Raw genomic sequence first — 25514 nt, 5'->3', positions numbered from 1 at the left:
CAAAGTTAGTAGAAACACTTTTCAGGTCATAAGATTTATAAATATGTTCTAACTTTTTAAGAGCTATAAATGCTTAATTCAGTCCACAGTTTTAATTATTATTTAATAAGGAAGAGTCAACTTTTATTATTAGAAGTTTCTTTTTATCATAGCTGTCTAAATTTTTAGCAATTGTTTTGAATTTTGAAACAATCTGAATTATTGATCTAGGGCATCCTTATTTTCAATTTATCTGTTCCTTAGATTCATTTAAATTTTTAAAATTTATTATATAAAATTATGGATATTATTATGGCAGTTCCACATAGCACATCTTATTTACTCCCCTTATCAAGGAAATAATAATGGATTTTATTCCCTTTGGAATTATGAAGTTTGTAGTACTAGGGAAAAAAGACTATCCAAGATAGTCTTCTTAGATGATAGTTCTTTTAATGCCACATGAAGTCAGGTTAAACTATGTGTACCTCGGACTATTTTGTCTATGGTCAGATATTTCTAAGTGAAATACAGTAGTTGATAAATAAGACATATGAAACTAATGGATTACAGTGACACCATTTTATCTAATGCTCAAACTTAAAATCAGTTTGAGTTTATGTAGGCACATATATAATTCATCTTTTCCTTTATCTTGCTCTGTCATATATATATATATATGTATATAAGTGTGTGTATGTTTATTACAGTTCTCTCAATAAAATTTCTCAATTTCTTTTACTTTACTTGTATAATTTAATGGTTTAAAGACACAATCTCTAGCATGTCTATGAATTAGGACACACTAGATTAGAGTTTTATAATCTGGAGTAGTATGTGCTTACTTCTTAAATTTATTGAGTAGGTCTCTGTAGGTTTCTGTAACATTTGGCTGAGCTCTGCTACCATAACTGGGGTCTATTCAGACTTCAGACACTGCCAGTCCTCCAACACCTGCCACTCATACTGTACCCTTCACATTGACCTTCAACAGAGCCTTCTGTCTGATTCTAGTCCATTACTGACTCCAAGAGGCAAACAAGGAACAGGGGTGTGAACATATTGATAGGTGAAATATTTTATGGTTTAATATAAAGAAATAAGATGGGTGATAACAAATGTTCATGTATGTAGGGTGACTCAATAGTTAAAGAAATGTTAACTTAGATAGTAGCCACTGGAAAACAATTTCAATGTGAATGTACAAAGGATCATATTTCTGAAAATATAAAAAATGAAGTTATTAATACTTTTCCATTATGTCACATATTAAGAAGTCTGGGACAGGATACAGAGCAGTGGGAGAGGGGAGGTGGAATTACCTAGTATCATTTTGAATATATGGACACACATTTAAAATAAGAAGTTGAGCCTGAATGGAACAAATATGGATCATGTATGTTAAGCTTAAATGACCTATATCTGAAGAAACTACTAAAAATAAAATATATCTTACTACAAACTGGAAATTTTTCTGGTGGCCTACCTGTTTTCTAGGGCATTTCTTTATATGAGTTGTCAAAAGATTAAGGAATATATGATTTAATAGCTTCTGATAAGCTCCCTTATGACAAGGAACAGGTTTAAATAACAAATACATAAAAAAGGAAGCCAAATTTTAGTATTTGTGTGCAAATGAATATATTCCTTGAGGAAAATTACGATAAATAAACAGTAAATTGATGTTTTAAAAAGAATTATCAGGGTCAATACTGACACAAAATTCTGGGAAGGTAAAGTATAAAACAGCTAGTTAAAAGACCCATATTTTGATCATTACAAGTACCAAAACACCACCTTGTGTTTATATAGCACCTATTTCTTACAAGGTTAGAAAATAACCACACAAGCATACACATAATTTTATGGTTATATTTATGTTTTTTCTTATTTTTTATCTTTATCAATATTTGATATAGTGTAGGAGGAAGATGCTGATTTGTTTTATATTTCACTAATTAGAGAATAGGTTGAGAAATATAGGTAGCTTGAAAAAATTTATTATGTTAGCTTTGAAATGCCTTATTTTCTCCAACATTGGTTGTTATAGTGGATGTTTTTATTTATTTCCCCTCCGTGAATTTTTTTTTCCTTTAAGTCATCTGTCCTCTACCTCGTGTTCTCTCTTTTTCTTCTCTTCCTTCTCCAAAATACCTACAAGGTAGAGAAGAAAAGTAACTTCAATGTCTTCATTGGATTTTCTTCTGGACGAATAATATTCCTGAATATCACCAAGTACAAAATTAGCCTCTCTAATTAACTAATTCTGCTTTTGAAATTCTTTACAGAAAGTATTGCCCATATAAACCTGACAAATTGAAACCCTTACTTCTATTTGCACAAAGAACAGGTCACTAAATCAATTTCTCAATGTTTTGAGATATATTTACCCAACATACAAATCAAAGCATTTCTTGCTCTGTGAATAAGCTTTGTATCTTTAAATGGCCATTTCATTGGACAGAGTAGTGCAATAAGTTCAGTTTAGTTTATTAAATCAGTTTTTCTAAGAGTCTGAAGAAATGTCATGTGTTCTCCAAAGTTCCATTTGACCAGCAGCATAGTCCTCTCCCTACTATTTTTTGTATGTTGCCACTAATTATCCATCTGTATTTACCACTTATATTTACAAATTAAACTTAAATATTGGCTTATACATGGGAAACAATGAAAATTAATAGAAAAAGTGAGTAAGTTTTCTTTCATGGTTTGTCAATTTTGAAGTTATATTTAACTTTCATTTTGATCCTTAGAAAGCAAGTAGATTCATACTTTATTGAATCTGAGTTTTGGGGTGAGTTATCCTGAAACAATACTATGGCCTGATAAAATATTTTTTAAACTTCATCAAATATTGATTTTTAATTTTGATTAAAGAAAGTTCAATTTGACATACTTTGTCACTATGCTTTAAAATGTATAGAGAAGGAATTACAGGTCTGGGAAGGTGGCTCAGTGGTAGAGTGCTTGTCTTGCATGCATGAGGCCCTGAATTCAATTCCTCAGCACCTCATAAGCAGAAAAAGCCAGAAGTGGCATTGTGGCTCAAGTTGTATAGTGCTAGCGTTGAGCTGAAGAGCTGAAGGACAATGCCCAGACCCAGAGTTCAGGCCCCACAACTGACAAAAAGAGTGTGGGGGGAAGGAAATATAATGCAGATTATTATCAAATTGTAAAAGTCATCAGGTAATAGCATCTGCCTGTTAATTTCAGTATGTGAGCACTTGTGTACATAACACAATTTAGTATGAGAAAAATCTTCATTTTTATTCATTTATAACCATTTGTGACTTTTCAAAAGTCCTTAGCAAATAAATGATTGCATTGTACTTTTCAATACATGGATAAATCTCTTCTTAAATGATATTCAGCCTTTTTCACCTTTATAAATTCCATAAGAATTGCCCACTTATTTGCTTCATGGGGAAAGAAAATATTGACAACCGGTGAGTTGGTGAGTTATCATGCTGTGATTTATGTCAAACAATGGCACATGTACATTCAGTTCCACAGTTGGTGCTAACAGCCATTGTTGGAGCAGGCATTTCTCCAAAGCTCACGAGTAAGGGAATGGTAATTATAGCAAATTGTATATTATAAATAATGCATGTAGGTTCTGTATGAGCTATGTGGGATTTCAGCCCATTTGCTAGAACATAGCTGCATAATGATTTGTTTGGATTTTATTACAGATGATTGATAGTGCAGAATGTTGGCAATGATGTAAATTACTATTGGGCTGCCTTGAAAATCTTAGTACAAGTGGTGATTTCTTCTCTTTTTCTGTGTGCTTGTCTAGTCTCGGCAGACACCTGAGGGTGAGTTCCTTCCCCTTGACCAACTTGAACTGGATGTAGGTTTTAGTACAGGGGCAGATCAACTTTTTCTTGTGTCCCCACTCACAATTTGCCACGTGATCGATGCCAAAAGCCCCTTTTATGACCTATCCCAACGAAGCATGCAAACTGAACAGTTCGAGATTGTCGTCATCCTAGAAGGCATTGTGGAAACTACTGGTGAGTAAACTATAGCTATGACATCATGTTTTCTTATTCCATAATGATATTATTGTATGTACAGTATCTGTACAGATTGGGATAAATTGCTGAGAGTTCTCAAGAATGAAGTAATGACTTGTCTCATATCTTTGTAACATTAGTTTGATACTGCTTTGACAATTAAGATTTACTCTGTTGGTGGCTACCTATCAGATATTGACCACAGAAATTCTCACTAGAAGGAAAGAAACTGACATGATGCTTTGGAAATTACTATGATGTTCTATTTTATTATAAAGTTGCATTTCCTCTAATCATAATTTTTTCTTAAAAAATTTAAATCAGGCTAACAGTCTGAATTCAATGTATATATTCTTGCCTTGAGGATGTTGATTTCGGGTTTCTTGATATAGTTTGGTATTCCTATGTGCAATCTGAATGGAAAATTGCCTGCGTGTATGCATGTGTATGTGTTTGAACAAAAGCAACATTTTAATTTTAATTTCAAAACAGGTCACTAGACTTCTCCAGCTGAACCCTGATTATAGTTTTGAATTAAAAAGGTTTTTTTCATCCTTTTGCATCAGTTTAGATATGTGCTGTATGTTATTCCTTAAGATTTTTGTTCCACTGGAATGTTCTAAATCCTTAAAGTTTGCTGCTCTCTGAAAATTTGGTTGGCAAAAACGTAAATTTGAGCATATTATTTATGCTTGAAACAATGCCTCAGTAGTCTAGAAGCTACTGGATTCATAGGACAAAATATAGTCTCATAATTATACATGCAAATGAATGTATATCTTGAATTTTACATGTTATCCAGGTAATAAATAGCAAGGCATATTTTCACTTTTAATTTTTCTTCAAACATCATGATAATCATAGTTTTATGTATAAAGTATACAAATACTGCAACACTGCTCCCAATTTATATTCAAGTTTTATACAAATTTGTTTACATAAGTCATTTTTGTACAAGGAGCAGTGAAACTACTATAGTTTTCTCGTCTATCACATAATGTATCTCTGAAATTTAGAATCTCTCTTTTAAAGTACAAATAATAAACAAGTACCTTGAATCGACATTTTACTATAATGTTTATTAGTCTATCAATTTAAAATGAAGACTCTGAACCTTTTTTGAGGATTTATAAAAATTTTAATATATGTGAAATTTGGTTTGGTGCACTGTTTTAAGATTGTAAGCCTTATTCAATTTTTCATTAGCATTTAAGTGACACCAATATTATATGAGACATTTTATATTAGTAAACAAACTGATTTTTGCATTTCTTCATCTATATTTCAATATCATTTTTTACATCTCATTTCTTAGTGTTACAATGTGTGTGTGTATGTGTGTGTGTGTGTGTGTGTGTGTGTGTGTATGCATGTGTGTGCACACACAAGTCTTAGGCTTGAACTCAGAGCTTGAGCACTGTCCCTGAACTTATGAGCCACAGCTCCACTTCTAGCTTTTCCGTGGTTAATTGGAGATAATAATTTCATTAACTTTCCAGCCTGGCTGGCTTTGAATTACCATCCTTAAATCTCAGCTTTCTAAGTAACTTGGATTGCATTGTGAGAGATACCAGTACCTGGTCAGACAGTTATTATTATTTTTTGTTGATTTATTTCATACAGTTATATAACTATGAGCTCATAACCTACCATAAAATTATTATTCAAATCATTATTAAGAAAGGGCTTTTTGTGTATGTGCCAGTACTGGGGCTTGAATTCAGGACCTGGGCTTTGTCCTGGAGCTGTTTTGTTGAAGGTTAGTGCTCTATCACTTGAACCACAAATTCATTTCTGGATTTTTTTTCTGGTTTATTGCAGATAAAAATCTCATGGACTATACTGGACAAACTTGTTTTGAATGATCATTCTCAGATTTCAACCTTCTGAGTGGCTAGGTTTAAAGGCATGAGGCTTTAAGTGACACACACACACACACACACACACACACACACATATATATATATATCACTTATATGTATCATATATATGTATGTGTGTGTAATTTATCATGATATATACATGTATAGAGACAGTTTTAAAGGCTTAAGATATACTTACCTATCCATCCATTCTTTCCCTGATTTTTATAAGTACCATGTATATTTCTTGAAAGTGAAAGCATTTTCCTACAAACTCACACTTAAAAGATAAAATAAACCCCCCAAATGTGCTTTGTGTTTCTTGACAATGGTGTCCTTGAAGACTTTAGACTAAGGTCTTTACCAAATGTTTCTGCTTAGGTATGTATGAGGTTATCTTATTTATTAAATATTTTGGCTTCAACATGAGTATCTCAGGGGAATATTAAAGCAGGTTGTTCCCTTCCTTCCTTCCTTCCTTCCTTCCTTCCTTCCTTCTTTCCTTCCTTCCTTTCTACCTCCCTCCCTCCTTCCCTCCCTCCCTCTGTCCTTCCTTCCTTCCTTTCTTTTTTCTCTCTTCTTTTTCTTTCTTTCTGTTTTCTTTCTTCCTCTTTCTTTCTTTTTTCTTTTCCTTCCTTCCTTCCTTCCTTCCTTCCTTCCTTCCTTCCTTCCTTCCTTCCTTCCTTTCTTTCTTTCTTTCTTTCTTTCTTTTTCTTTCTTTCTCTCTTTCTCTCTTTCTTTCTTCCTGTCCTTCCTTCCTTCCTTCCTTCTTTCATTCCTTTATTTCTTTCCTTCAGGATAGCCAACAATGGTATATTATATAGATTCAAGAGGAATTTTGCAACATCATTTATTCTTTAGGAATATTGGTTTTAACATTTCCTCCTTCATGCTTGAAAAAAAATTGTCAATGAACTTGCAAAGAACTCTTTCCAAAAGAAATATGGTCTTGTCTAATAATTCATTTCTTATTTAGAAATTATCTTTTATGAAGAAGAGAATTAATAAGCCTGCTTCCTCTTAACCCCTGAATTACATGTGTTTTCTAGGTCTAATACAGCAGAAATATTGCTTACATAAAGAAAATTTATCAGACATTTTGTTTCAATATATGTTCTAATGGAAACTGTTGTAACTAAAACCTGCAGCTCTACTCTACCAAACCTGTTCAAAATAACATGTTTTATATCCATTTTGCCATTAATTCTCTTGAATTAATTTAGATTCATCTTTAAGGATACTTCCTCCCTTATCTCTCCAGTCACAATAATTTGCTTGTCTCATTATAGATTATAATATTATCATTAGTATTAGACAGGATTTGTTGCTATTAAGACATCAAGATTTTCCAGTTTTTCTACTCAAGTTCCATTAATACTAAACCTTCCCAATACTTTTTTTTTACTCAGAACAACTTCCTATCACATTTAGCAATAAAGTACCATGTTTTTATTTCCAGTAGAGAAGTAATTACTGTAATTACTGAATTTATGCTGTGTGCTTAAAAGTATTGGAGTTGCTATAACATGATGACCTAAATGGACAGATTCCTTTTCCTCCCTGGGTTCTATTCTAATTAGAGAAGGAAGATGACAAACCATAAATACATATACACAATATTATTAGGTTCTAATATGTTGAAATAAAAAATAACATGATCATGGGATAGAAAGTGCACAGAGATTGCTACAGGTAAAGGAAGTCATTCTGAAATTAAACTGAGCCTCTCCTATCCAGAGGGAAAGCTTGGGCTTGTCGGGGCGGGGGGGGGGGGGTGCAGTGTGGCACACACTGCAAATCAGCTGATACAAGGGCCCTGACTTGGGAATTGGTTTGACTTATTCTAGGCACCAAGAAATGGCAGAGGTGTTTAAAGGAGACTGTGAATGGTGTTCAGTGTGTGAGGATGGGGGGAAGTGTTGGGATTTCATCATAAAGCCAAGTAATTATTTAGTAATAATAAATTGTACATGTCAGAAGGCCCACTTTTCTTCTAGTAGGTGGCATTACTTTTTTGTTGTTGTTATTGTTGAAGTTAGTAGCTGATGACTTGGAAATGTGTACAATTCTCTGGAGTTACCACTTTCATGTTTCATGTGACCAGTTCACAATCTTTAATTTTTTTTTTTTTTTTTTTTTTTGCTACTTCTCAATCCTGAGGTATCAGCAGGGAATAATGTAGTGGGGGAAGAAGGTGAGAAATTAGAAATTTGCTAATTTTCATGAAAATTTCAGCTTTCATCCCAAGATTCACCTATATTAACGTTCATTTTCTTGGAAATGTTTTACAATGATCAGACTCGGGGCTTTTTGCCCTTTGTGATGTAAACAAGACAGACATTCCATGCCCAAGATCTGCTTCTTATTCACCAGGAACCAGCAAATTCCTAATGTAGCCTACCTATACCTCTTGTTCTCTTTTCCTCTCCTCCCAGGAGAGAGCCCTGCTGGAGGCAAGCAAAGCATGGCAGATTTGGCTCATTAGAACTGATGCTTTCAAACTTCAATCTGGTTTCTGATGCTATTTGGCAGTCTTTTTAATTGTCTTTTCTGTATTCTCAAGCTTACTCCCCATGGGATCTATTTTAGACCTTTTCTCTTTCCATGTCCCCATTCCCAGATGTCCTTTCCCTTTCTTGGCTTATCATCTCTTCACCTATTCTATTAAAAACAGTGACACTTCAATTTCTTGTGCATCTGTCTACTCTACTTATTTTTCTGCATAGTTACATTATCTCTTTCCTGTTATTGTTGGGGAAAGTGACTATTCTTACCCTCCCATTGTCTCTTACAGAGACAGTCATGTTTGTTAAACATTTCTTCCCATTACCTATAACTTAAAGTTTGATTCTTCTCATGTTATCTTCTAAAATCCTATTAACTCTACTTGTGTAAAATGTTTTCAGAGTTTTTTTCCCCCTATAGAAAACATTTCATTAATTGCTCTTTTACATTTTGAAGGCTTTGTTTCCATGGGATTGAGATATAACATTTTCTCCCAAGTTTTCTCTGTATTTTCCAGTTGTTTCTTATATTCTCTGTCATAGTCCCTTAGCCTTCCTCTGTCTGCAGCTTCTCCCTAACTTTCTGCCGTTGCCATCATTCTTGTCTGGTTCAGATGCTTGCTATTTTGGCAAATTCACAATATATTGGGTAAGAAATCTCCCATCATTTTGTTCTTGCATTTCCTATATGAATTTCAGATCACTTCCCCAAAATTCAATTTTCCTTAGTCCAAATACGAGGTCATAACCTTACATCCTCTCTTGGAAAGTTTGTCCCGATCAAATGACAGCCATTTATCCACAGTCTACCTCTTTTCTTCATAAATCTAGCTAATTTCTTCATTGCACTATTGTGCAGGTTAACCATGACTGTAAATGCTAAAGAACACAATTGTAGACAAAAATAAAAATAAAAAAATAAAAAAAATCCTTCCCTTGTGGATTATTGTTATCATTTGGTAAATAAAATAAGCAGACTAAACTACATCATCTAGAATTTTAGGGAGTCTTATAAGCCATTAAAAAAAAAGCAGAAGGAGATGGATTAAGAGTATGGGGAGGTCAGGCAAGGCCTGAGTCCAAAGTCCCTGGGTTGAGCATAGCAATGACTGGGAGGAGGGCCAAAGTTCCCAGGGGGTGTGGTATCTGGTTGCTTCTCTTCTCAAGAATGCATCCCACTCAGTCTTTAAGCTCACATCGTGGTATCACTGAATCATACCATTCAGAAATGGATTTAGCTCCTAAAGGATCTCTCCTTACAGGCACATGTCATGGTCTACTGCTACCCAAAAGATTTGTATCCAATAGTATTTTCAAGACACACCTCTGCTCAAAACTCTAATGACTGCTACATCAACACACACATACACACACACACACACACACACACACACACACACACACACACACACACACACACACACTCACCCACACAGAGTTCCTGTGAAGAAAGCTCAGCTACTTCTCTTCCTATGATGCCCAGACACTGGTTCATGGCTCTCATTTTTGCTCCATTTTCAATGACTATGGTTTGTTTTTTGTTGTATCACTTGGGGTAGCAAGTCTGTCTTCTCTCCACAGGAGGGGCCATATGTGTTGAATATTCCCTGGGCATATCAGTTTCTCTAGCTGTTTTCCTTACCACCTCAAGGCCTCAAGATAACTTGGCTTGTTTGCTCAACAGTTGCTCTATAATTGAGCCATGCCTCCAGCCACTATTTTAGTTCATTCACTTGGAAACGGTCTTTTTTTTTCTGGCCTGGACTGGCTTTGAACTATGAGTCTCTGGATTTCGGTCTACTATGTAACTATGATTAGAAGCAGGAGCCAAAGACAATCGGTTGCAACTATTTTTAAAAATCCTGAGCAAAATCTCCCACTTATGCTGTCTGTTTTTAATGTTTTTTTGTGATTATTACTGTAAAATTCAGTACCAGTTTACAAAAATACACAAAAGTTCCATTTCCTCATAATCCTGCAAAAAATAAATATATATATTTAAATTTCTTGTCATCATTTGGTTTCTTTTGACTAGTGGTGAGTTTGAAATTTTGTATCTGCTATACTGGCTTTTATATTACATATTGTCAGATAATATGAGTAAATTGCAATATGCACTCTATGCATAAATTTCTAGTATAGTTAACAAAATCATATCCCTAGTGTCTTATCTTTTAGTGGAAATATTTTCTTTATAGGTATGTATGAGTCATCTTATCATATTTTTATCATGTAAGTTTATACTTTCAAATAAGCTATAAACTTCCAATACACACACACACACACACACACACACACATATATATATATATATATATATATATATATATATATATATATATATATATATATACATGAAGGACTTTCTTTTATAGCTCTTTTGTGTGTGTGTGTGCTCTAGATCTCAGAAAGTGGGGGATCCAGTAAACACAGCTGACTTGTTCAATTCCAACTGAATTTAGTACAGTTATCATCTTTTTACAAGCTTATTTTCTGAGTCATGATTTGTTTGTCAAGTAAATCAAGCAATAGATGCTTATGAATTTACCTATGTAGTTAGGTTCAACATGGTGCAAGGTTGCTTAAGGAAGAAGTCCACAGTGAAAAGAGAGAAAGATGTTGAGCTAAATTCAGTATTAGCACTTGGTACTCAAACACATTTAAGTTATAGTAGGAGCAGAGAAGACTAGCCCCTGGATTTGACCTTGGAAAGATCTGGAAGGTCATCTGCAGGACATGGGATGTGTTAAAACCTGAAAGGGAAGTGGGGAAGCAAATCAACGAGCTTCTGAGAGCTGGACCTTCTGGTCAGAAAGACAGCAAGTGTACATATTGAGGGTTCATTTTATTAAGAGTATCATGGATAAGTCAGTTTCTTCACAGACAGTAGTATAAGAATACTGGATACAGATGAGTTTGGAATGAAAGTTTGGACATAAGTCAGCTGAAAATGAAGCCTATAAATGACTTAAATAAACAATGCTATGAAAATATTTGCAAGAAAGAAAGACCCTTTGGTTGCTGTTGTAAGATGGATTGAATGGTCTGAGATTGGAGACGGACCAGTCATTTAGTTGTTTCAACAGCCTAGAACAGAGGTAATTAAGGTCTGCATAAAATGGCCTGGCTCCAGCAACTACGGGACTGTTGAAAATAATGAAGAAAGCCTCGGGTTTCTGCTGTTACTTTTGATTAAAGAGGAATAGGAAAAGTGGCCCTAGGATTCCTTTCCTGGAACTCCCACAGGCTGCTTAGAAGAAGCAGAGATGCCCAAAAGAAATAAAATAATGGAGAATAATAAATGAAACAACACTAACGAGATATATACTGTAATTCCTTACTAGTAAAAAAGAGCTCAAATTTTTCTAAAGAAATAAGCCATAGAGCAGTCTCTCAAGTTGTAGAGATGCTCCTTTGTATGTTTCCTCTCCTAATGATTCCACTGTATTTAGCTTTTTGTAACTAATCAACCAATACTTCTTAGTAATCCATTTGAAAACAGAAAACAGAAAACAGTCTTGTACCATAAAGGAAGTAATATTTACTTAATTACTGGAAATTTTACTCATCCTTTCCAATTCCAGTTTTGAATTATTAGCCTCTGGGCTAATAATGTTTGTAGTTAGCAGCTAAATCAAGATGTGCTTGTTCACCTCTCCGTTCTTCTGTTCATTATGCAGATTACTGCTGTCCTTCCTTCCTTCCTTCCTTCCTTCCTTCCTTCCTTCCTTCCTTCCTTCCTTGCTTGCTTGCTTCCTTGCTTCCTTCCTTTCTTCCTTTTTAACTTATTGTAAGGTAATATACAGAGGGGTTGCAGTTACCTAAGTCAGGTAATGAGTACATTTCTTTTTGAACAGTATTACCCCTCCCTCATTTTCTTCCAGGTTTTCCCCTCCATTCTCCCATCCCCCCAAAGTTGTATAGTTCATTTTCAACATAGTATCTAGTGAGTATCACTGCTAAATTGGTTCTGTCTTTCAAAGACATTGTTACTATTTCAGATAACAGTGACAATGATGTATATAGATTTGATGCCTCTTCCAATACCTTCTATGATTACTTATTTGTTAATTATTTATTACTTGACTGGTAGTTTTCTCTTGTAAAGAGCCTTTATTAATCAGTTGCTGAATTAAAATATGGAAGACTTTGGATATCTTTTATGTAGGAAACCTTTATCATTTCTTTTATTTGTTAATCAGATTTTAAAATGTAGCTCGTAAATATTGAAGGAGGAAGTAGAAGGGTCAATCATCAGATTTGCTCTTGACTGTAATACTTCCTGAGACATGAGAATTTCAGTAATGAAACCATGAATGTCCTGGTCACCACTCCACTCAACAGCTTTCCTAATTGTCAGCTAGCCAGAATTTAATTGATGATGGAATAATTTAACATTCATGTTTTCCATTTGCCACCCTTTTCCTTACTCTATTTTTGTCAACACTGAAGTCTCAAATTTTCTCTGTCTTATGAAATTTAATCAATTCAATCTTTTTTTTTTTTTGGTCGGTGATGGGGCTTGAACTTGGCCTAGGCACTGTCCCCTCAACTCTTCAGCTCAAGGCTAGCACTCTACCACTTGAGCCACAGCACCACTTCTGGTTTTCTGGTGGTTTATTGGAGATAAGAGTCTCAAGGCTTTCCTGCCCAGGCTGTCTTTGAACCATGATCCTCAGATCTCAGCCTCCTGAGTAGCTGGGATTACAGGCATGAGCCACCAGCACCCGACTTTCAATTCAGTCTTTAGTGTCTGATGGTAGAGGGTTCTCATTTCTTAGACAGCAGGACTTTCGGGGTAAATTGCTAATCTTTAGATATGTTGAAGTAGGATTGGATCTCCATTTGTCACAATCTTGTTAAAGCCTTATATGAACAGAAGAACCTAGCAAACCTTATGTATAATCCAGTTAATTATTATATGTAAATATTGAGCAACTATAATTGCGCAAAACTAATTTGAGATAGAATGTGGAATAGTCCAGTAAGAAAAAAATTCAAATATATAGACATTAACTCATTTCATGCTTAACAAAATAGTGGTATCTGGGCCCTTGTTTAGCTATGCAATTTTATAATATTCTGGATTTGTGTTACATGAAATTTGCATACCTGTTAGGCACAGAGTGATTTTTATTAAGTCCATTATGTTCTGAAGTCTCTATCCTGCAACTAAGAGAACCAATAATACCCAATGAACTAAGTACTCAGTAGTTAGTCAGTAGTTAGTTCTTGACCTAACTTTCTATGTTGATATGTGCTAAACCTGAAAAACAGCACAGATCTTTAAACTTGTGAAGTCTTCGGAAAGTTTTGTGTTGATTCAGACTGTGCTGTCTGCTGTAGCCAAATATAAATTAATGTGTGTATGAAAGAGTGAAAAGCAGTATATATTTAAAGTGGATTGCCATGTTAACCAAGAACAAGATGTGATGTCTATAGTGGAACATTGAGTGCAATAATATAAATGTCAAAAATGTTGGTGCCACTCGCTGATGCAGAGTTGCCACATATGCATTAGATCCAGAAAACTTTGTACCATTGCAGAGTAGGGAATATCAATATGCTTATGGCAAAGTTCAAAGGGACAATTTTTATTTTTAAAATGACACAAACATTGGCTGTTAGTCACTAAAACCAAGGCACTTTAGGCATTTGCTTCCTGGGAAATTTTCACAAGGGTAACAGGAATTGAATAGAAAGAGGATTTTAACAGGCAATGATATGGAGCATTGAGATTCAGATAGAGTGAGTTTAGCTTGACAAATAAGGAATCCATTTGACAAAGCTTCACTTTGACTAATTTTTACATTGTTGTTAATGTGCCCTAGGTGCTATGTAGCACTGAAATAGTGAAAAACTGTAACTGCTCTGTTACTGTTGCTGTTGAAAATAAATGCTGAGTGAGATTAAATGATGTGTAATTATTTTGTAAGCTATGACATCTTAATATTCAATAATAATTCTGATACTGATAGAGTGGCAGTAAAACATGGGAGAGGTCTCCCTCATAGGATAAAGAAATAGAGATAAATAGGATAATCAATTATTTCTTGTGCAGGTGGTGACTTACTCTAGGAACATCATCTTAATTGTGTTGGTTGAACATGAGCTATACTTGTTTAGTCTCTTCTGCCAAAAATATACTCCTTACCTTGGGTTTTGAACCATTCCTATTGCCTTCCTCAGAGAAGAGATATGTCTAGCCCATAGCCAAGAGAGGATTCGATCACACTGGGATTTGAAGAAAGAGCATCTTAGTCTTCCTTAAATTACTGTCAAGCAATTTTTCCATATATTTCTAAATTAACTATAATGCAAGTCCTTTATTTCATTTTGTTTAATTTTATTTTCATTATAGATTTGTTCTCATCTAAGTTGGAAAATGTTGTCAGCTTTCAGTGTTTTGTTTAGTCATTTGTAATGTCTATTTTGTGCGACAATTTCCCTCCAAAATACAGGTAAAAGTTGAGTTCTTATAAAAAAAAAAGCTTTCTCTTCATTATACATAAATATGAGAGGGGACAAACATATGGGGCTGTGAGGATTAGTGAAGGTTTGGACATTCTGCATTGAACATAAATGTGTTGTTTGTGGATGGCCTCTCAGCACTTTTTTATTTTATTTTATTTTATTTTTAGTACTTTTTTGTGCTATGAATTTACTTTCTGACTCATGCTCCTGATTCAGCAGTTCCCCAGAAATGGCTCCAATCTTTCTGCATTTGGCAACACTGCTTAGAGAAAGTAAAAAAAAATGATGGAGCTTCTTTGTATATGTTTCTGTATTTATTTAGAATAGCATTATCAGCTCCCAAAATATTTCAACATGGGTAATCTGTTTTTTCTACATTTGATTTTTACCAATGGCCTTTACTCAAGTACAATTCAGTAACATTCATTTAATATTTATATATTATAATCAATACTCTTAAAGTTTATAAGGGTTAAAGTAGTAGTTAAAAATTTGATATTTTATGATCTATAAATTATAGAATGATACTATCTTACAGTAATCTTCTAAGAAAAAAATTGTGATGACTTAAATTTATAAGGCCAATTTAATGCAATTGAAAACAGACTTCAATCTTGAACATCTGGAGCCTATTTTTATTTTTACTTTTATATTAATCCTTGTACTGCTGCTTGAACTGAGGGCCTTTTATTCTCATTCAATGTTCTTGTTTCATGGCTGAGGCTTTACCAATTGCACCATGCCAAGAGCCTGGTATTTTGCTGGCTCATGAAGATAGAATCTCTCAGACTTTTCTGTTCAAACTGGCTTCAAACTGTGATCCTCTAGGTCTCAGTCTCTTGAATAACTAAGATCACAACCATGAACCATCATCGTTTGCATTCAGTCTTGAACTTTTCATGTCTTCTATTATTCTGTATATTAATTATCTCATAATTTATATTATCTTTCTGTCTCTGAAAAAGGTACCAGAGATAAATCAACTTAGAGGGAGGAAATATTTATTTTGGTGTATGAATTCAGATGTTTTGGTCTATGATTGCTTGACCTCAATCTTTAAGTCAGTGGCAAGGCAGGATACCACGGCAGGGAGCTTATGATAGAACAGAACTTCTTACTTTGTGTGGCCAGCAAGCAAAGAGATAAAGAGGAAAGATCCAAGGTCCCCCTATCTCCCTGGGCTTGCTTCTAGTGACCTGCTCCAACTAGGTGCAATCTCCTACATTTTCTACCACCTCCTAATAGCACCACTGATTAGATTACAAGCCTTCAACATAGGAGTTTTTTGAGAACATTAAAGAAACTGATTGTATCATGGCTTTAATTTATTGACTTGTTTAAATGAATTCTAACAAACTGAACTTAGTTCTTCTTTAAAATGTGCTTAAGGCTGGCTGTCAATGGCTTTTGTTGTAATCCTTTCAATGTGGGAGTTGTAGATAGAATCAAAGTTCCATGGTTTCCCTTATTTGCAATAACTAGTATATGTCTGGGACAAACAGAAAAAGTCAGATAAGATGATGTTAAACAAAATGAACCCCAAGATAGGGATACAAGTGGGTTTTTCTTTTTTGCTACTGTTTGTAATGTATTTATAAGGTACCATGTGATTTTTTTTGTTGCTTTGTATGTCCCTCCCCCAGGTATAACCCCTGTTTTCACTGTATTTGATGTTGGTATAATGTATTTGATGTTGTTTAAATAGGGATACAGGTGGACCCATTGCAATAATGAGATGTACAAGACACTATGTTGAAAAACAAAGTTTACAATTTAGCCGGGGGGGGGGGGAGAGTGTAGTTGAGGAGATGGGAGGGAAGGAATGGTAGGGAAAAACAAAGGAGGAGGCAACAATGCTTGATAAAAAATGTACTCATTACTTTGCTCATGAAACTGTAACCCCTCTGTCCAGTATTTTTACAATAAAAAAAAGTTCAAGGTCAGTTTGGAAAAAATATCCATGAGACCTCATCTCAACAGAAAAAGATGAGCATGGTGGTGTGTGCTTGTTATCCCAGCCCCGGCATGAAGTATAAATAGGATTGTAGTTCAGGGTAACTTGGGCATAAAGGGAGACCCAGTGGCTCACACCTGTAATTATAGCTACTCAGGAAGCTGAGATCTGAGGATTGTGGTTCAAAGCCTGTCCAGACAGAAAAGTCTGAAAGACTCTTATCCAATAAACTACTCAGAAAAAAACCAGAAGTGGGGCTGTGGCTCAAGGGGCTCAAGTGGCTTTGGACAGAAAGAGGCTCAGTGACAGTGCCCAGGCCCTGAGTTCAAGCCCTGGGACTGGTGGGGGAGCATGAAAGATTGGGGCTGTGGCTGAAGTCATAGAACACCAGTCTACAAAGTTCAGATTTCTGAGTACAGAGCCCAATATTGCTAAACTGGGGTTGAAGTGTTACTCAAAGTATAGCTACAAGCTTTACAGCGTCCTCATTTGTAATTCCTCTTTACCAGCAGCCCAGACACCAGTGAAAACACTGTAAGTTATCTAAATTGATCCTTTAGTTATATCTTCCCAATGTGATGTCTTCTCTGACTTATATATATATATATATGTATATATATATATATATATATATATATATATATATACTTATTTTGTAAAATGTAGTGCCAGAAGCACTGTGGCTCAAGTGGTAGAGCGCTAGCCTTGAGCTGAAGAGCTGAGGGACAGCGCCCAGGCCCAGAGTTCAGGCCCCACGACCTACCAAAAAACAAAAAAAAAGCATATTTTTCTCTTTTTATAATGTATGCCACTGGAACCAGGAACAAGAAAAAAAAAATTAAATTAAAAAAATTTAGCCGTCACATAATTAAATAGAATTGGAATGATAGAATTCTAAAGATAAAATGCACCTTAGTCCTAATCTTATTGAAACTTTCCATTTTATAGAAATGGAAATTATGATTTGATGAGGGAATAGCTTTATTTTTCTTCTCAGAACTCAGTGGTGGGAAAGCTCAGAGGTGCTTGGCACCTTGCTCCCACTTCCTTACTACAGACAATGTCTCATTTATTTAAATGCATTTGTGATTCTCTACTTTAAAATAAGTTTGTTGACATAGAAAGCATGTTTTATTATGAGTTGTCAATGATCTTATCATGTCTGGGGTAAAAGTTTTGACCATAGCTGGGCACCAGTGGATCATGCCTATCATGCTAGCTACTTATGAAGCTGAGAGCTGAGGTTTGTGGTTTGACAAGACAAAAAAGCCCATGAGACTTTTACCTTAATTAACTTCCACAAAAGCCAGAAGTAGAGCTGTGGTAGTGGTAGTGTTGGCTTTCAGCAAAAAAGCAGATAGCATGTAGATCTTCAGTTCAAGCTCCAGGGACAGCACCATTTAAAAAAAAAGTTTTCATCAGATCAAGTGGTTACCAAGCTGAGTAAAGGATAAGACAAGTCAACAGGTTATAACTGAAAGATAGACTTGATTACAAATAAAATTAGAAAGCCCTCTTTTGTAGGCAAATATACTCCAAGTTGAAGTTTTGGCATTGAGACATCCATATTCATCTGTGTTTTTGTTTTTTTTCTTGGTCATGGGACTTGAACTCAGGGCCTGGGCACTGTCCCTGAGCTTTTTTGGTCAAAGTTAGCTCTGCCGCTTTGAGCCAAGGCTCCACTTCTGGTTTTTAGGTGGTTAATTGGAGATAAGTGGGGGAGACGGGGGAGGGAAGGGATAGTGGAAGAACAACAAAGGAGGGGGATAAAAATCCCCAACAAGAAATGTACTCATTGCCTTACTCATGTAACTGTAACCCCTCTGTACAACATCTTTACAATAAAATAAAATTAAACAACAACAACAACAAAAAGAGTCTCACATACAGGGCTAGCTTTCAACCATGATTCTCAAATCTCAGTCTCCTGAGTAGTTAGGATTACAAGTTGAGCCATCAATGCCTGGCAACATCCACATTTTTAAAAGCTATTTATTGGACAGCCTCTAGATATCAAGCTCCATGCCATGCTAGATATTCAGTGGAGGGTAATAAGTGCCTAGAGCACCAGCTAGCAGAACTCATAACTTGATGTGCAATGCAAAGCACTCATATCTATAGGCAGTTATGAGCATTGCGGAGTGAGAAAGGTACCTTATTATTGGGGATGGAAGGGGGCACAGACTAGACTTGGAGAAAGTCAACGGGAGTTTTCCAGGCAAAAAAGGGTAGAAAGGTCATGGGAAGGATGACAGATGTTGGAAGACTTGCTGTGATTGTTACTGAGTTATATTTATATGCTAAAAGTAGACTGGAAGTTAGGGAAAGAGCTATAGAGGAACATAGCAAATTAGGAATGGAAAATACAAACTTTACCTATTCACAGTTGTAACAGGTAATGGAGTGCAGATATCCTTTACACAGGAAACTAAACATGATTAAAATAGGGATTTAGGGAAAAAGTCACTCTGGCTGACATTGTAGAAAATATTAAATCAGATGAAACTAGAAGTTTGTAGGGCAGGTAGAGTTCTGTGGTAATCATTCAGAAGGGAGATTGTAAACTGGCAGCTAGTAGAAGCCCTAAGCATCCACTTGTAGCTAAGAGACTGCAGCAGATAACTTGTTGATAACTCCTATTATTTAACCTTACATGTTGCCCTTTGAAGTTTGATGCCTGAAAATGGACAAGACATTAAGATAAGGAGGCATTCATGCCAGCATTTGTTGTTGTTCGTTTTCTTGATATCGGCCATTCTAACTGGGGTGAGGTGGAATCTCAATGTTGTTTTGATTTTCATTTCCTTTATGACCAGAGATATTGAACATTTCTTTATAAATCTATTGGCCACTATTATTTCTTCTTTTGAGAAGTCTCTCTATAAGTCATTAGCCCATTTATTAATTAGGCTGTTGTGTCTTTGAGGGTTTTGGGGATTTAATTTTTTGAGCTTTAATTATATTTTGGATATTAGGCCCTAAAAATCTTCTCCCATTCTGTGGGTTTGCTATTTAGTTTGTTAGTTATGTCCTTTGCCAGGCAGAGACTTGTAAATCTGATGCAGTTGCATTTTTCCAGTTTTTCATTGAGCCTAATGTTTCCTTTACCCTTTCCTTTAATAGTTTCATGGTTTATGGCTTTACATTGAAGTCTTTGATCTATTTTTAATTGAGTCTGGTAAAGGTGATATATAAGGGTCAAGTTTCAGTTTTCTGCCTGTAGATAACATGATTTGTTGAAGAGGTTGTCTTTCTTCCAACCTGTGTTTTTGGCTCCCTTATTAAATATTAGATGGCTACATGTCTGTGAGTTCATTTCTGTATCTTTGGTTCCATGGGTCCTCAGCCCTATTCTTGTGCCGATTGCGTGTGCCAAGGAAAATAGGGTAAAATAATGAAAGAGGGATTGCAGGCAAAAATTCATTGTAAATACCACAAAATTTAGAAATATAAGAGATGAGGTGGATGGAAGGGGGTGAAGATGTTGAAATAATGACATGGATGAAGATGCATTGTACACATAAACTACTTTGTTCAATGGCAGAAAGCTCAATACATAACCTAAAATTAAGATAAGTAAAGGAAGGGATAGGTTGGGTAGGGTAGGTGAGAATATTGATCAAGATGTGTCATAGTCATAAAACACTTTGGTGAATAGCAACTCCTTTGTACAGATATTTAAAGATAATAATAATATATATTTTTAAAAATGAGTCTTACAGGCATAGGCAGGTGAGTAGGTGAGGACTGACTATACCAGTAGAAGAGGCTCTAAAATTTGAATTGGACTGGAATGAAGGCATGGAGTGGAATAAAGCTAGAAGGTAAGACTAGAAAGATTCTGGGAGAACGTCATGTGTAGGCTGGAGTGCTGAGCTTCAAGCTCTGGGAAAAACACAGGTTTCTAAGCAGAAGAATTCAAGGATTAGCTTGCTATCCATTCTCTGGAAAATAAAGTGAACGTAGATAGCAATAGTACTTATACCTAGTATTTCTAATTTCACTATATTTTACTTTCCTTTTGCCATAGTTTGAATTCACTAAGCCTTTTGAAAAGTGTCTTCTATGTGATAGATAACTTTTATAAGTTAGATGAGACAAGCTCAGTGCCTTCGTAAAAACAAACTGTTCTAAACTATGGTGATAACAAAAATATTGCAAATGTTTCTTTTTGAAAGTCTTTAAAAGCATAGAATGAGTTTGTCATAAAATGTCTGTTTTAAAGGTCCACTCTATATATAGTAATATGAAAATAGATTTGTCAAATTTTGAAAAACTTTGCAGAAGATGTCTATGAAACTACTTATATATTCTCAGTTACATATGATTTAAAATTACATACTAGTTTGCACTTTTGAAGTGTACATGCAATTTGTTTTTCATAATATTTTAAGGAAGAAAACTGAAGAAACAAAATCTTAGAAAGTGGCTATCTATTTCATTTAAAATTTAGATAGATATTTTGTATAAAAGTTAAAATTACAAGTTTTATAGTTATGTAGAATAGTATGATTTTGACAGTTTCCAATTAGAAAGATATCAGGAGCATCTGAGATCACAAAAATTGTGTGTGTGTGTGTGTGTGTGTGTGTGTGTGTGTGTGTGTAAGGGGGTATGTGGGTATATATTCTAGGTTTCTGATAAGTAATACAAAATTAAGCCAGTTCTTTTATTGTTATCATTATAGTATGGCTATTATCAGTACTATTTTATCTCTACTGTAAGATAAGAAGTTCAGAAAAGTATTGTCTACAGTTAAATGTTATATGTACATTCATATTTGTAGACAATTTTTTAAACAAAATACATTTCCAATTGATTTAGGAGAAAAATAATATTGATGATTCAGTTTTTCTTATATCAGAAGTTTTCTTTTGGTTTGTAATCAAAATCAGACTGTTTTGCCAAGATTTCATTCATGCATTAGATTTTATTCTAGCATGAAGAAAGAACAGGTAGGCACTAGAGTCTCATGCCTTTAATCTTAGCTAATAAGGAGGCTGGAGTGTGAAGACTGCAGTTCAAATCAGCCATTATAGACCATGATACTCCAATTAACCACCAAAAAAAAAAAAAAAAAGCTAAAAGTAGTGTTGTGGCTCAAGTGGTAGAGCACTAGCCTTGAGCAAAGAAGCCCAGAAACAGTACCCAGAACCCATTCAAGCCCCAGGGCCAGCACCAATAAAATAAAATAAAATAAAATAGAACAGAACATAGCCTGTTTGAAGAAGGCTTCTCCAACACATCTCATTTCCTGGAATAAATGGCTTATTGCCTTTTAGCATTTATACTGCCATGCTCCAGAGTAATGCTATTTTAATTTGAAAATAACTATTTACCTGGCTGAATGAATAATATCAGATGCAGTGGGAAAGTGAGCTCTCTCTTACTGTTACATTATGCATGTAACATTTTAGTTTAATTATGCACTCACACATATATGGAAAAATGTTACATTTCATCTGATTGTTGATGTACACTTATATCCTCGAAGACTTGATCTATGAAGAAATGTGAAGAAATGTTATTTTACTGTAAAGAGTTTTTCAATGACTCATCTGTGTGTGTGTGTGTGTGTGTGTGTGTGTGTGTGTGTGTGTGTGTGTGTGTGTGTGTGTGTGAGCTGGTGCTGGGGTTTAAATTCAAAGACTCAGGTTCTTGATCATAGCTGGGTCTGTACTGCTTGAGCTAGGTCTTTAGTCCAGTCCTTCTGCTGATTAATATTAGATGGAGACAGGGACATTTCTCCCTGGCTGGCTTTAAGCTGTAATCCTCCATGTCTCAGATTCCTGAGTAGCTTGGATACAGGTAGGTATAAGCCACATTCATCTGGATTTTAATTATTTCCCTAGGAAAATCTGCTACAAAATGGTGCATATTCCAAAGTAATCTTCGACACTTGAAAAATTTCCAAAATTTAACTATATCAGTCCAATATCAACTACAAGTTTTGTGTGTGTGTGTGTGTGTGTGTGTGTGTGTGTGTGTGTGTGTGTGTGTGTGTGTGTGCGCACACGCGTGCACACTCGTATGATTTCTGGGGTATGTATTCAGAACGTGGGCACTGTCCCTAAGTATTTATTGCTCAAGGCTAGTACTCTACCACTTGAGCCACAGCTCTATTTCTGCAGTTTTGTTGGTTAATGCGAGGTAAGTGTCTCACAGACTTTTCTGCCGGGGCTGGCTTTGAACTGCAATTCTCAGATCTCAGCCTCTAGAGTAGCTAGGATTATAAGTGTGAGCCATCATCACAAAACATCCTTTTATTAATATATAGATTTTCATTTTTTAACTCACAATTTTTCTTATCATCTTCTAATCAGATAATAGATGTTTATCCTCTGATTTTTCCTCACAGAATTAGCTTTTAGAGATCTGCTCTCTTCTACTATTTATATCTTTCATTACCCTACCCACTACCAGGATGTTTGAGGAAGGACCTATACTTTTGAAAGTTACTATTTTCACTTTATTTGGAAGGTAGTAGTAACACTACTTGTCTATTCATAACTTGTAGAGTTATCCTGAGAATGCAGATGAGATATAGAACATCCATTGCAGTATTGAGGTCCTGGATTGGAAAACATTCTCAAGGTAGATGAATTGGGATTGCTTTGTCCATACTATATTTTTCTCTCCTGCTTCCACATGCTGCAATCCATGGCTTTCAGAGTTCTACCTCCAGTAATTTTTCCTTATAAATATTTAACAAAATAGCGTGTGAAATTTATATCATTAGTTCTTGACGATACTCTTAGCTTCCCATTATTAACTCCCTTGGAGTACTTGGAGTATTCTAGAAAGTTCTGCTAATAACCTGAAAATCATTTTAGGTTATGAAATTTGAATCTATGGAAATATCATACATTATCTTTATTCAAAACTTTACAGAAGATCATAGGTGGAGGTAGTAGATTTCCACATGAAAAGTTTGCTTAGGTTTTTTAGCATACACCAAAGACTCATGCTTGTAATCCTAGCTACTCAGGACTGAAATCTGTAGGATGGTAGATTAAAGCCTGGGAACAAAAGTCTCTGAGACTTCATCTCCAAAACAACCAGTAAATGTCAGGCTAGAGGAAGTTCAAGTAGTACAATGTTAGTGGAACAATTAAGCTGACCAAGGAGAAGGCTCTGGGTTCAAACTCTGATCCATCCCCCACACCCAACAAAAATAACTTTTATAGATGTCGTTATTCCTGTAAGGCCAGCTACTGTGGTAGATAGAATGTTGGATTCCATGGGGCTGGGAAGGTGGCTCAGTGGTAGAGCACTTGGCCTTGCATGCCTGAGGCCCTGGGTTCCATTCCTCAGCACCACATAAGCAAAAAGAAAAAAGCCGGAAGTGGTGCTGTGGCTCAATGGTAGAGCTCTAGCCTTGAGCTGAAGAGCTGAGGGACAGCGTCCAGGCCCAGAGTTCAAGCCTCACGACTGGACCCCCCCCCCCAAAAAAGAATGTTGGATTCCAATCCAGTGCTGCCCTTAAGTGACCGTATGATCTTTAATTAGTCAAATATTAATCTGAAATAAAAAATCTATTTAATATAATATATGAGCAGAAGTGAATGTCCTGGTTTTAGGTAAAGCAAAGAGAAATTAATATTTTATGAAATCATTAAGAGTCATTATTAAAAACATAATTTTGTTGATGAAGGAAATGATTTAAATATTATTTTATGTCACTCTCTGAATATTTAGGTCATTATTTCCTAGTTCTATTTACCAAACTCTTTCATTTATTGGTGATGTCCAATTTGTTATTTGTGTCATACTGAATATATTTTTAACAAGTGTACATTCTTGATCATTCATTGTTAACTATTTTTTTTCAATGACAGGGGAATTACAACCAGTAAACTATTGGTATGCACTCTTGGCATTGCTTTTGGAAGAAGTAGTCTTTTAACTGTTGTATATCTTTAAAGATTTGTGTGTGTGTGTGTGATGTTTTCTCTGATGATAGATCATCATAGAAAGGGCCAGTTTGAAAAAGACCTATCTTTAAAAAATTATGTTCTCCAAGCTTTTATGGTTAAAATTAGCCTCTTTTCAATTTATATATAACATGGGAAATTATGTGTTTGGCTCATAGAAACCTTGAAACAAATCTTTCACTCTTACTAAAATTCAGAATTGACACAGTTGTTTGAATTATGAATTTCCTGTAGAATTGTTAAATGATATTTCACCTTGTTGATATTTAAAATATGTCAGATGGTAGAATAAGTTGAACTGTATTGATAAAATTGCCATACAAATTGATCCTAAGCATAGATGTTGAAGTGAAATTACCTGTTTTTGTTTCCTTGGGACATATACTATTTGCCTGATTCTGGATTAGTTGATTTACTTCCCTTTGGTTTGATATATTCATATGTTAAATGAAAGTTGAAATTATACTTGTCTAAATTTATCTTTGAGTAATAGGGGAGAATGCAATGAACAACACTCAAATAAGGTTGTATAGGATGCTTAGCATATTACTACTTAAGAGGCACACCTAAATATCAATAGCTGTTATTGTTAAATAAAAAATCTTTAATATTATAAGATTTTGTTGAACTTATTTTGGAAGACTAATAATATTAACATCTGTAATGTACACTAATTTTTAAACACTACTTCTGTGAACTTTTCAAGGATGGATATTGTGCAAAATTAGCATAAATTTACAGTAGAATTTCATTAACGAGTTCCAGAGATGGAGTATACTTCCATTTCA

General features: G+C 34.9%; 1 protein-coding gene across 6 annotated transcripts in view; it reads left to right on the top strand.

Annotated features, from left to right (window-relative positions):
• The window catches only part of Kcnj3 (potassium inwardly rectifying channel subfamily J member 3), a 155244-nt gene that overhangs the window by 8784 nt on the left and 120946 nt on the right, over positions 1-25514 (top strand). For 5 of the 6 annotated variants that reach the window (XM_070023064.1, XM_070023054.1, XM_070023045.1 and 2 more), the window contains one exon: positions 3779-3995. The exons of the other annotated variant lie outside the window; for it this stretch is intronic. In XM_070023064.1, coding sequence (XP_069879165.1) covers positions 3779-3995 — 217 coding nt within the window. The remainder of the gene's footprint in view (positions 1-3778; positions 3996-25514) is intronic. 6 annotated transcript variants of the gene reach the window in all.

The sequence above is a fragment of the Dipodomys merriami genome, unplaced genomic scaffold, assembly GCF_024711535.1.
Source record: "Dipodomys merriami isolate MVZ:Mamm:240054 unplaced genomic scaffold, mDipMer1.0.p SCAF_1, whole genome shotgun sequence".
Taxonomy (NCBI): domain Eukaryota; kingdom Metazoa; phylum Chordata; class Mammalia; order Rodentia; family Heteromyidae; genus Dipodomys; species Dipodomys merriami.
The sequence above is the reverse complement of the archived record's forward strand: the minus strand, read 5'-3'. Positions and strand labels throughout refer to the sequence as shown.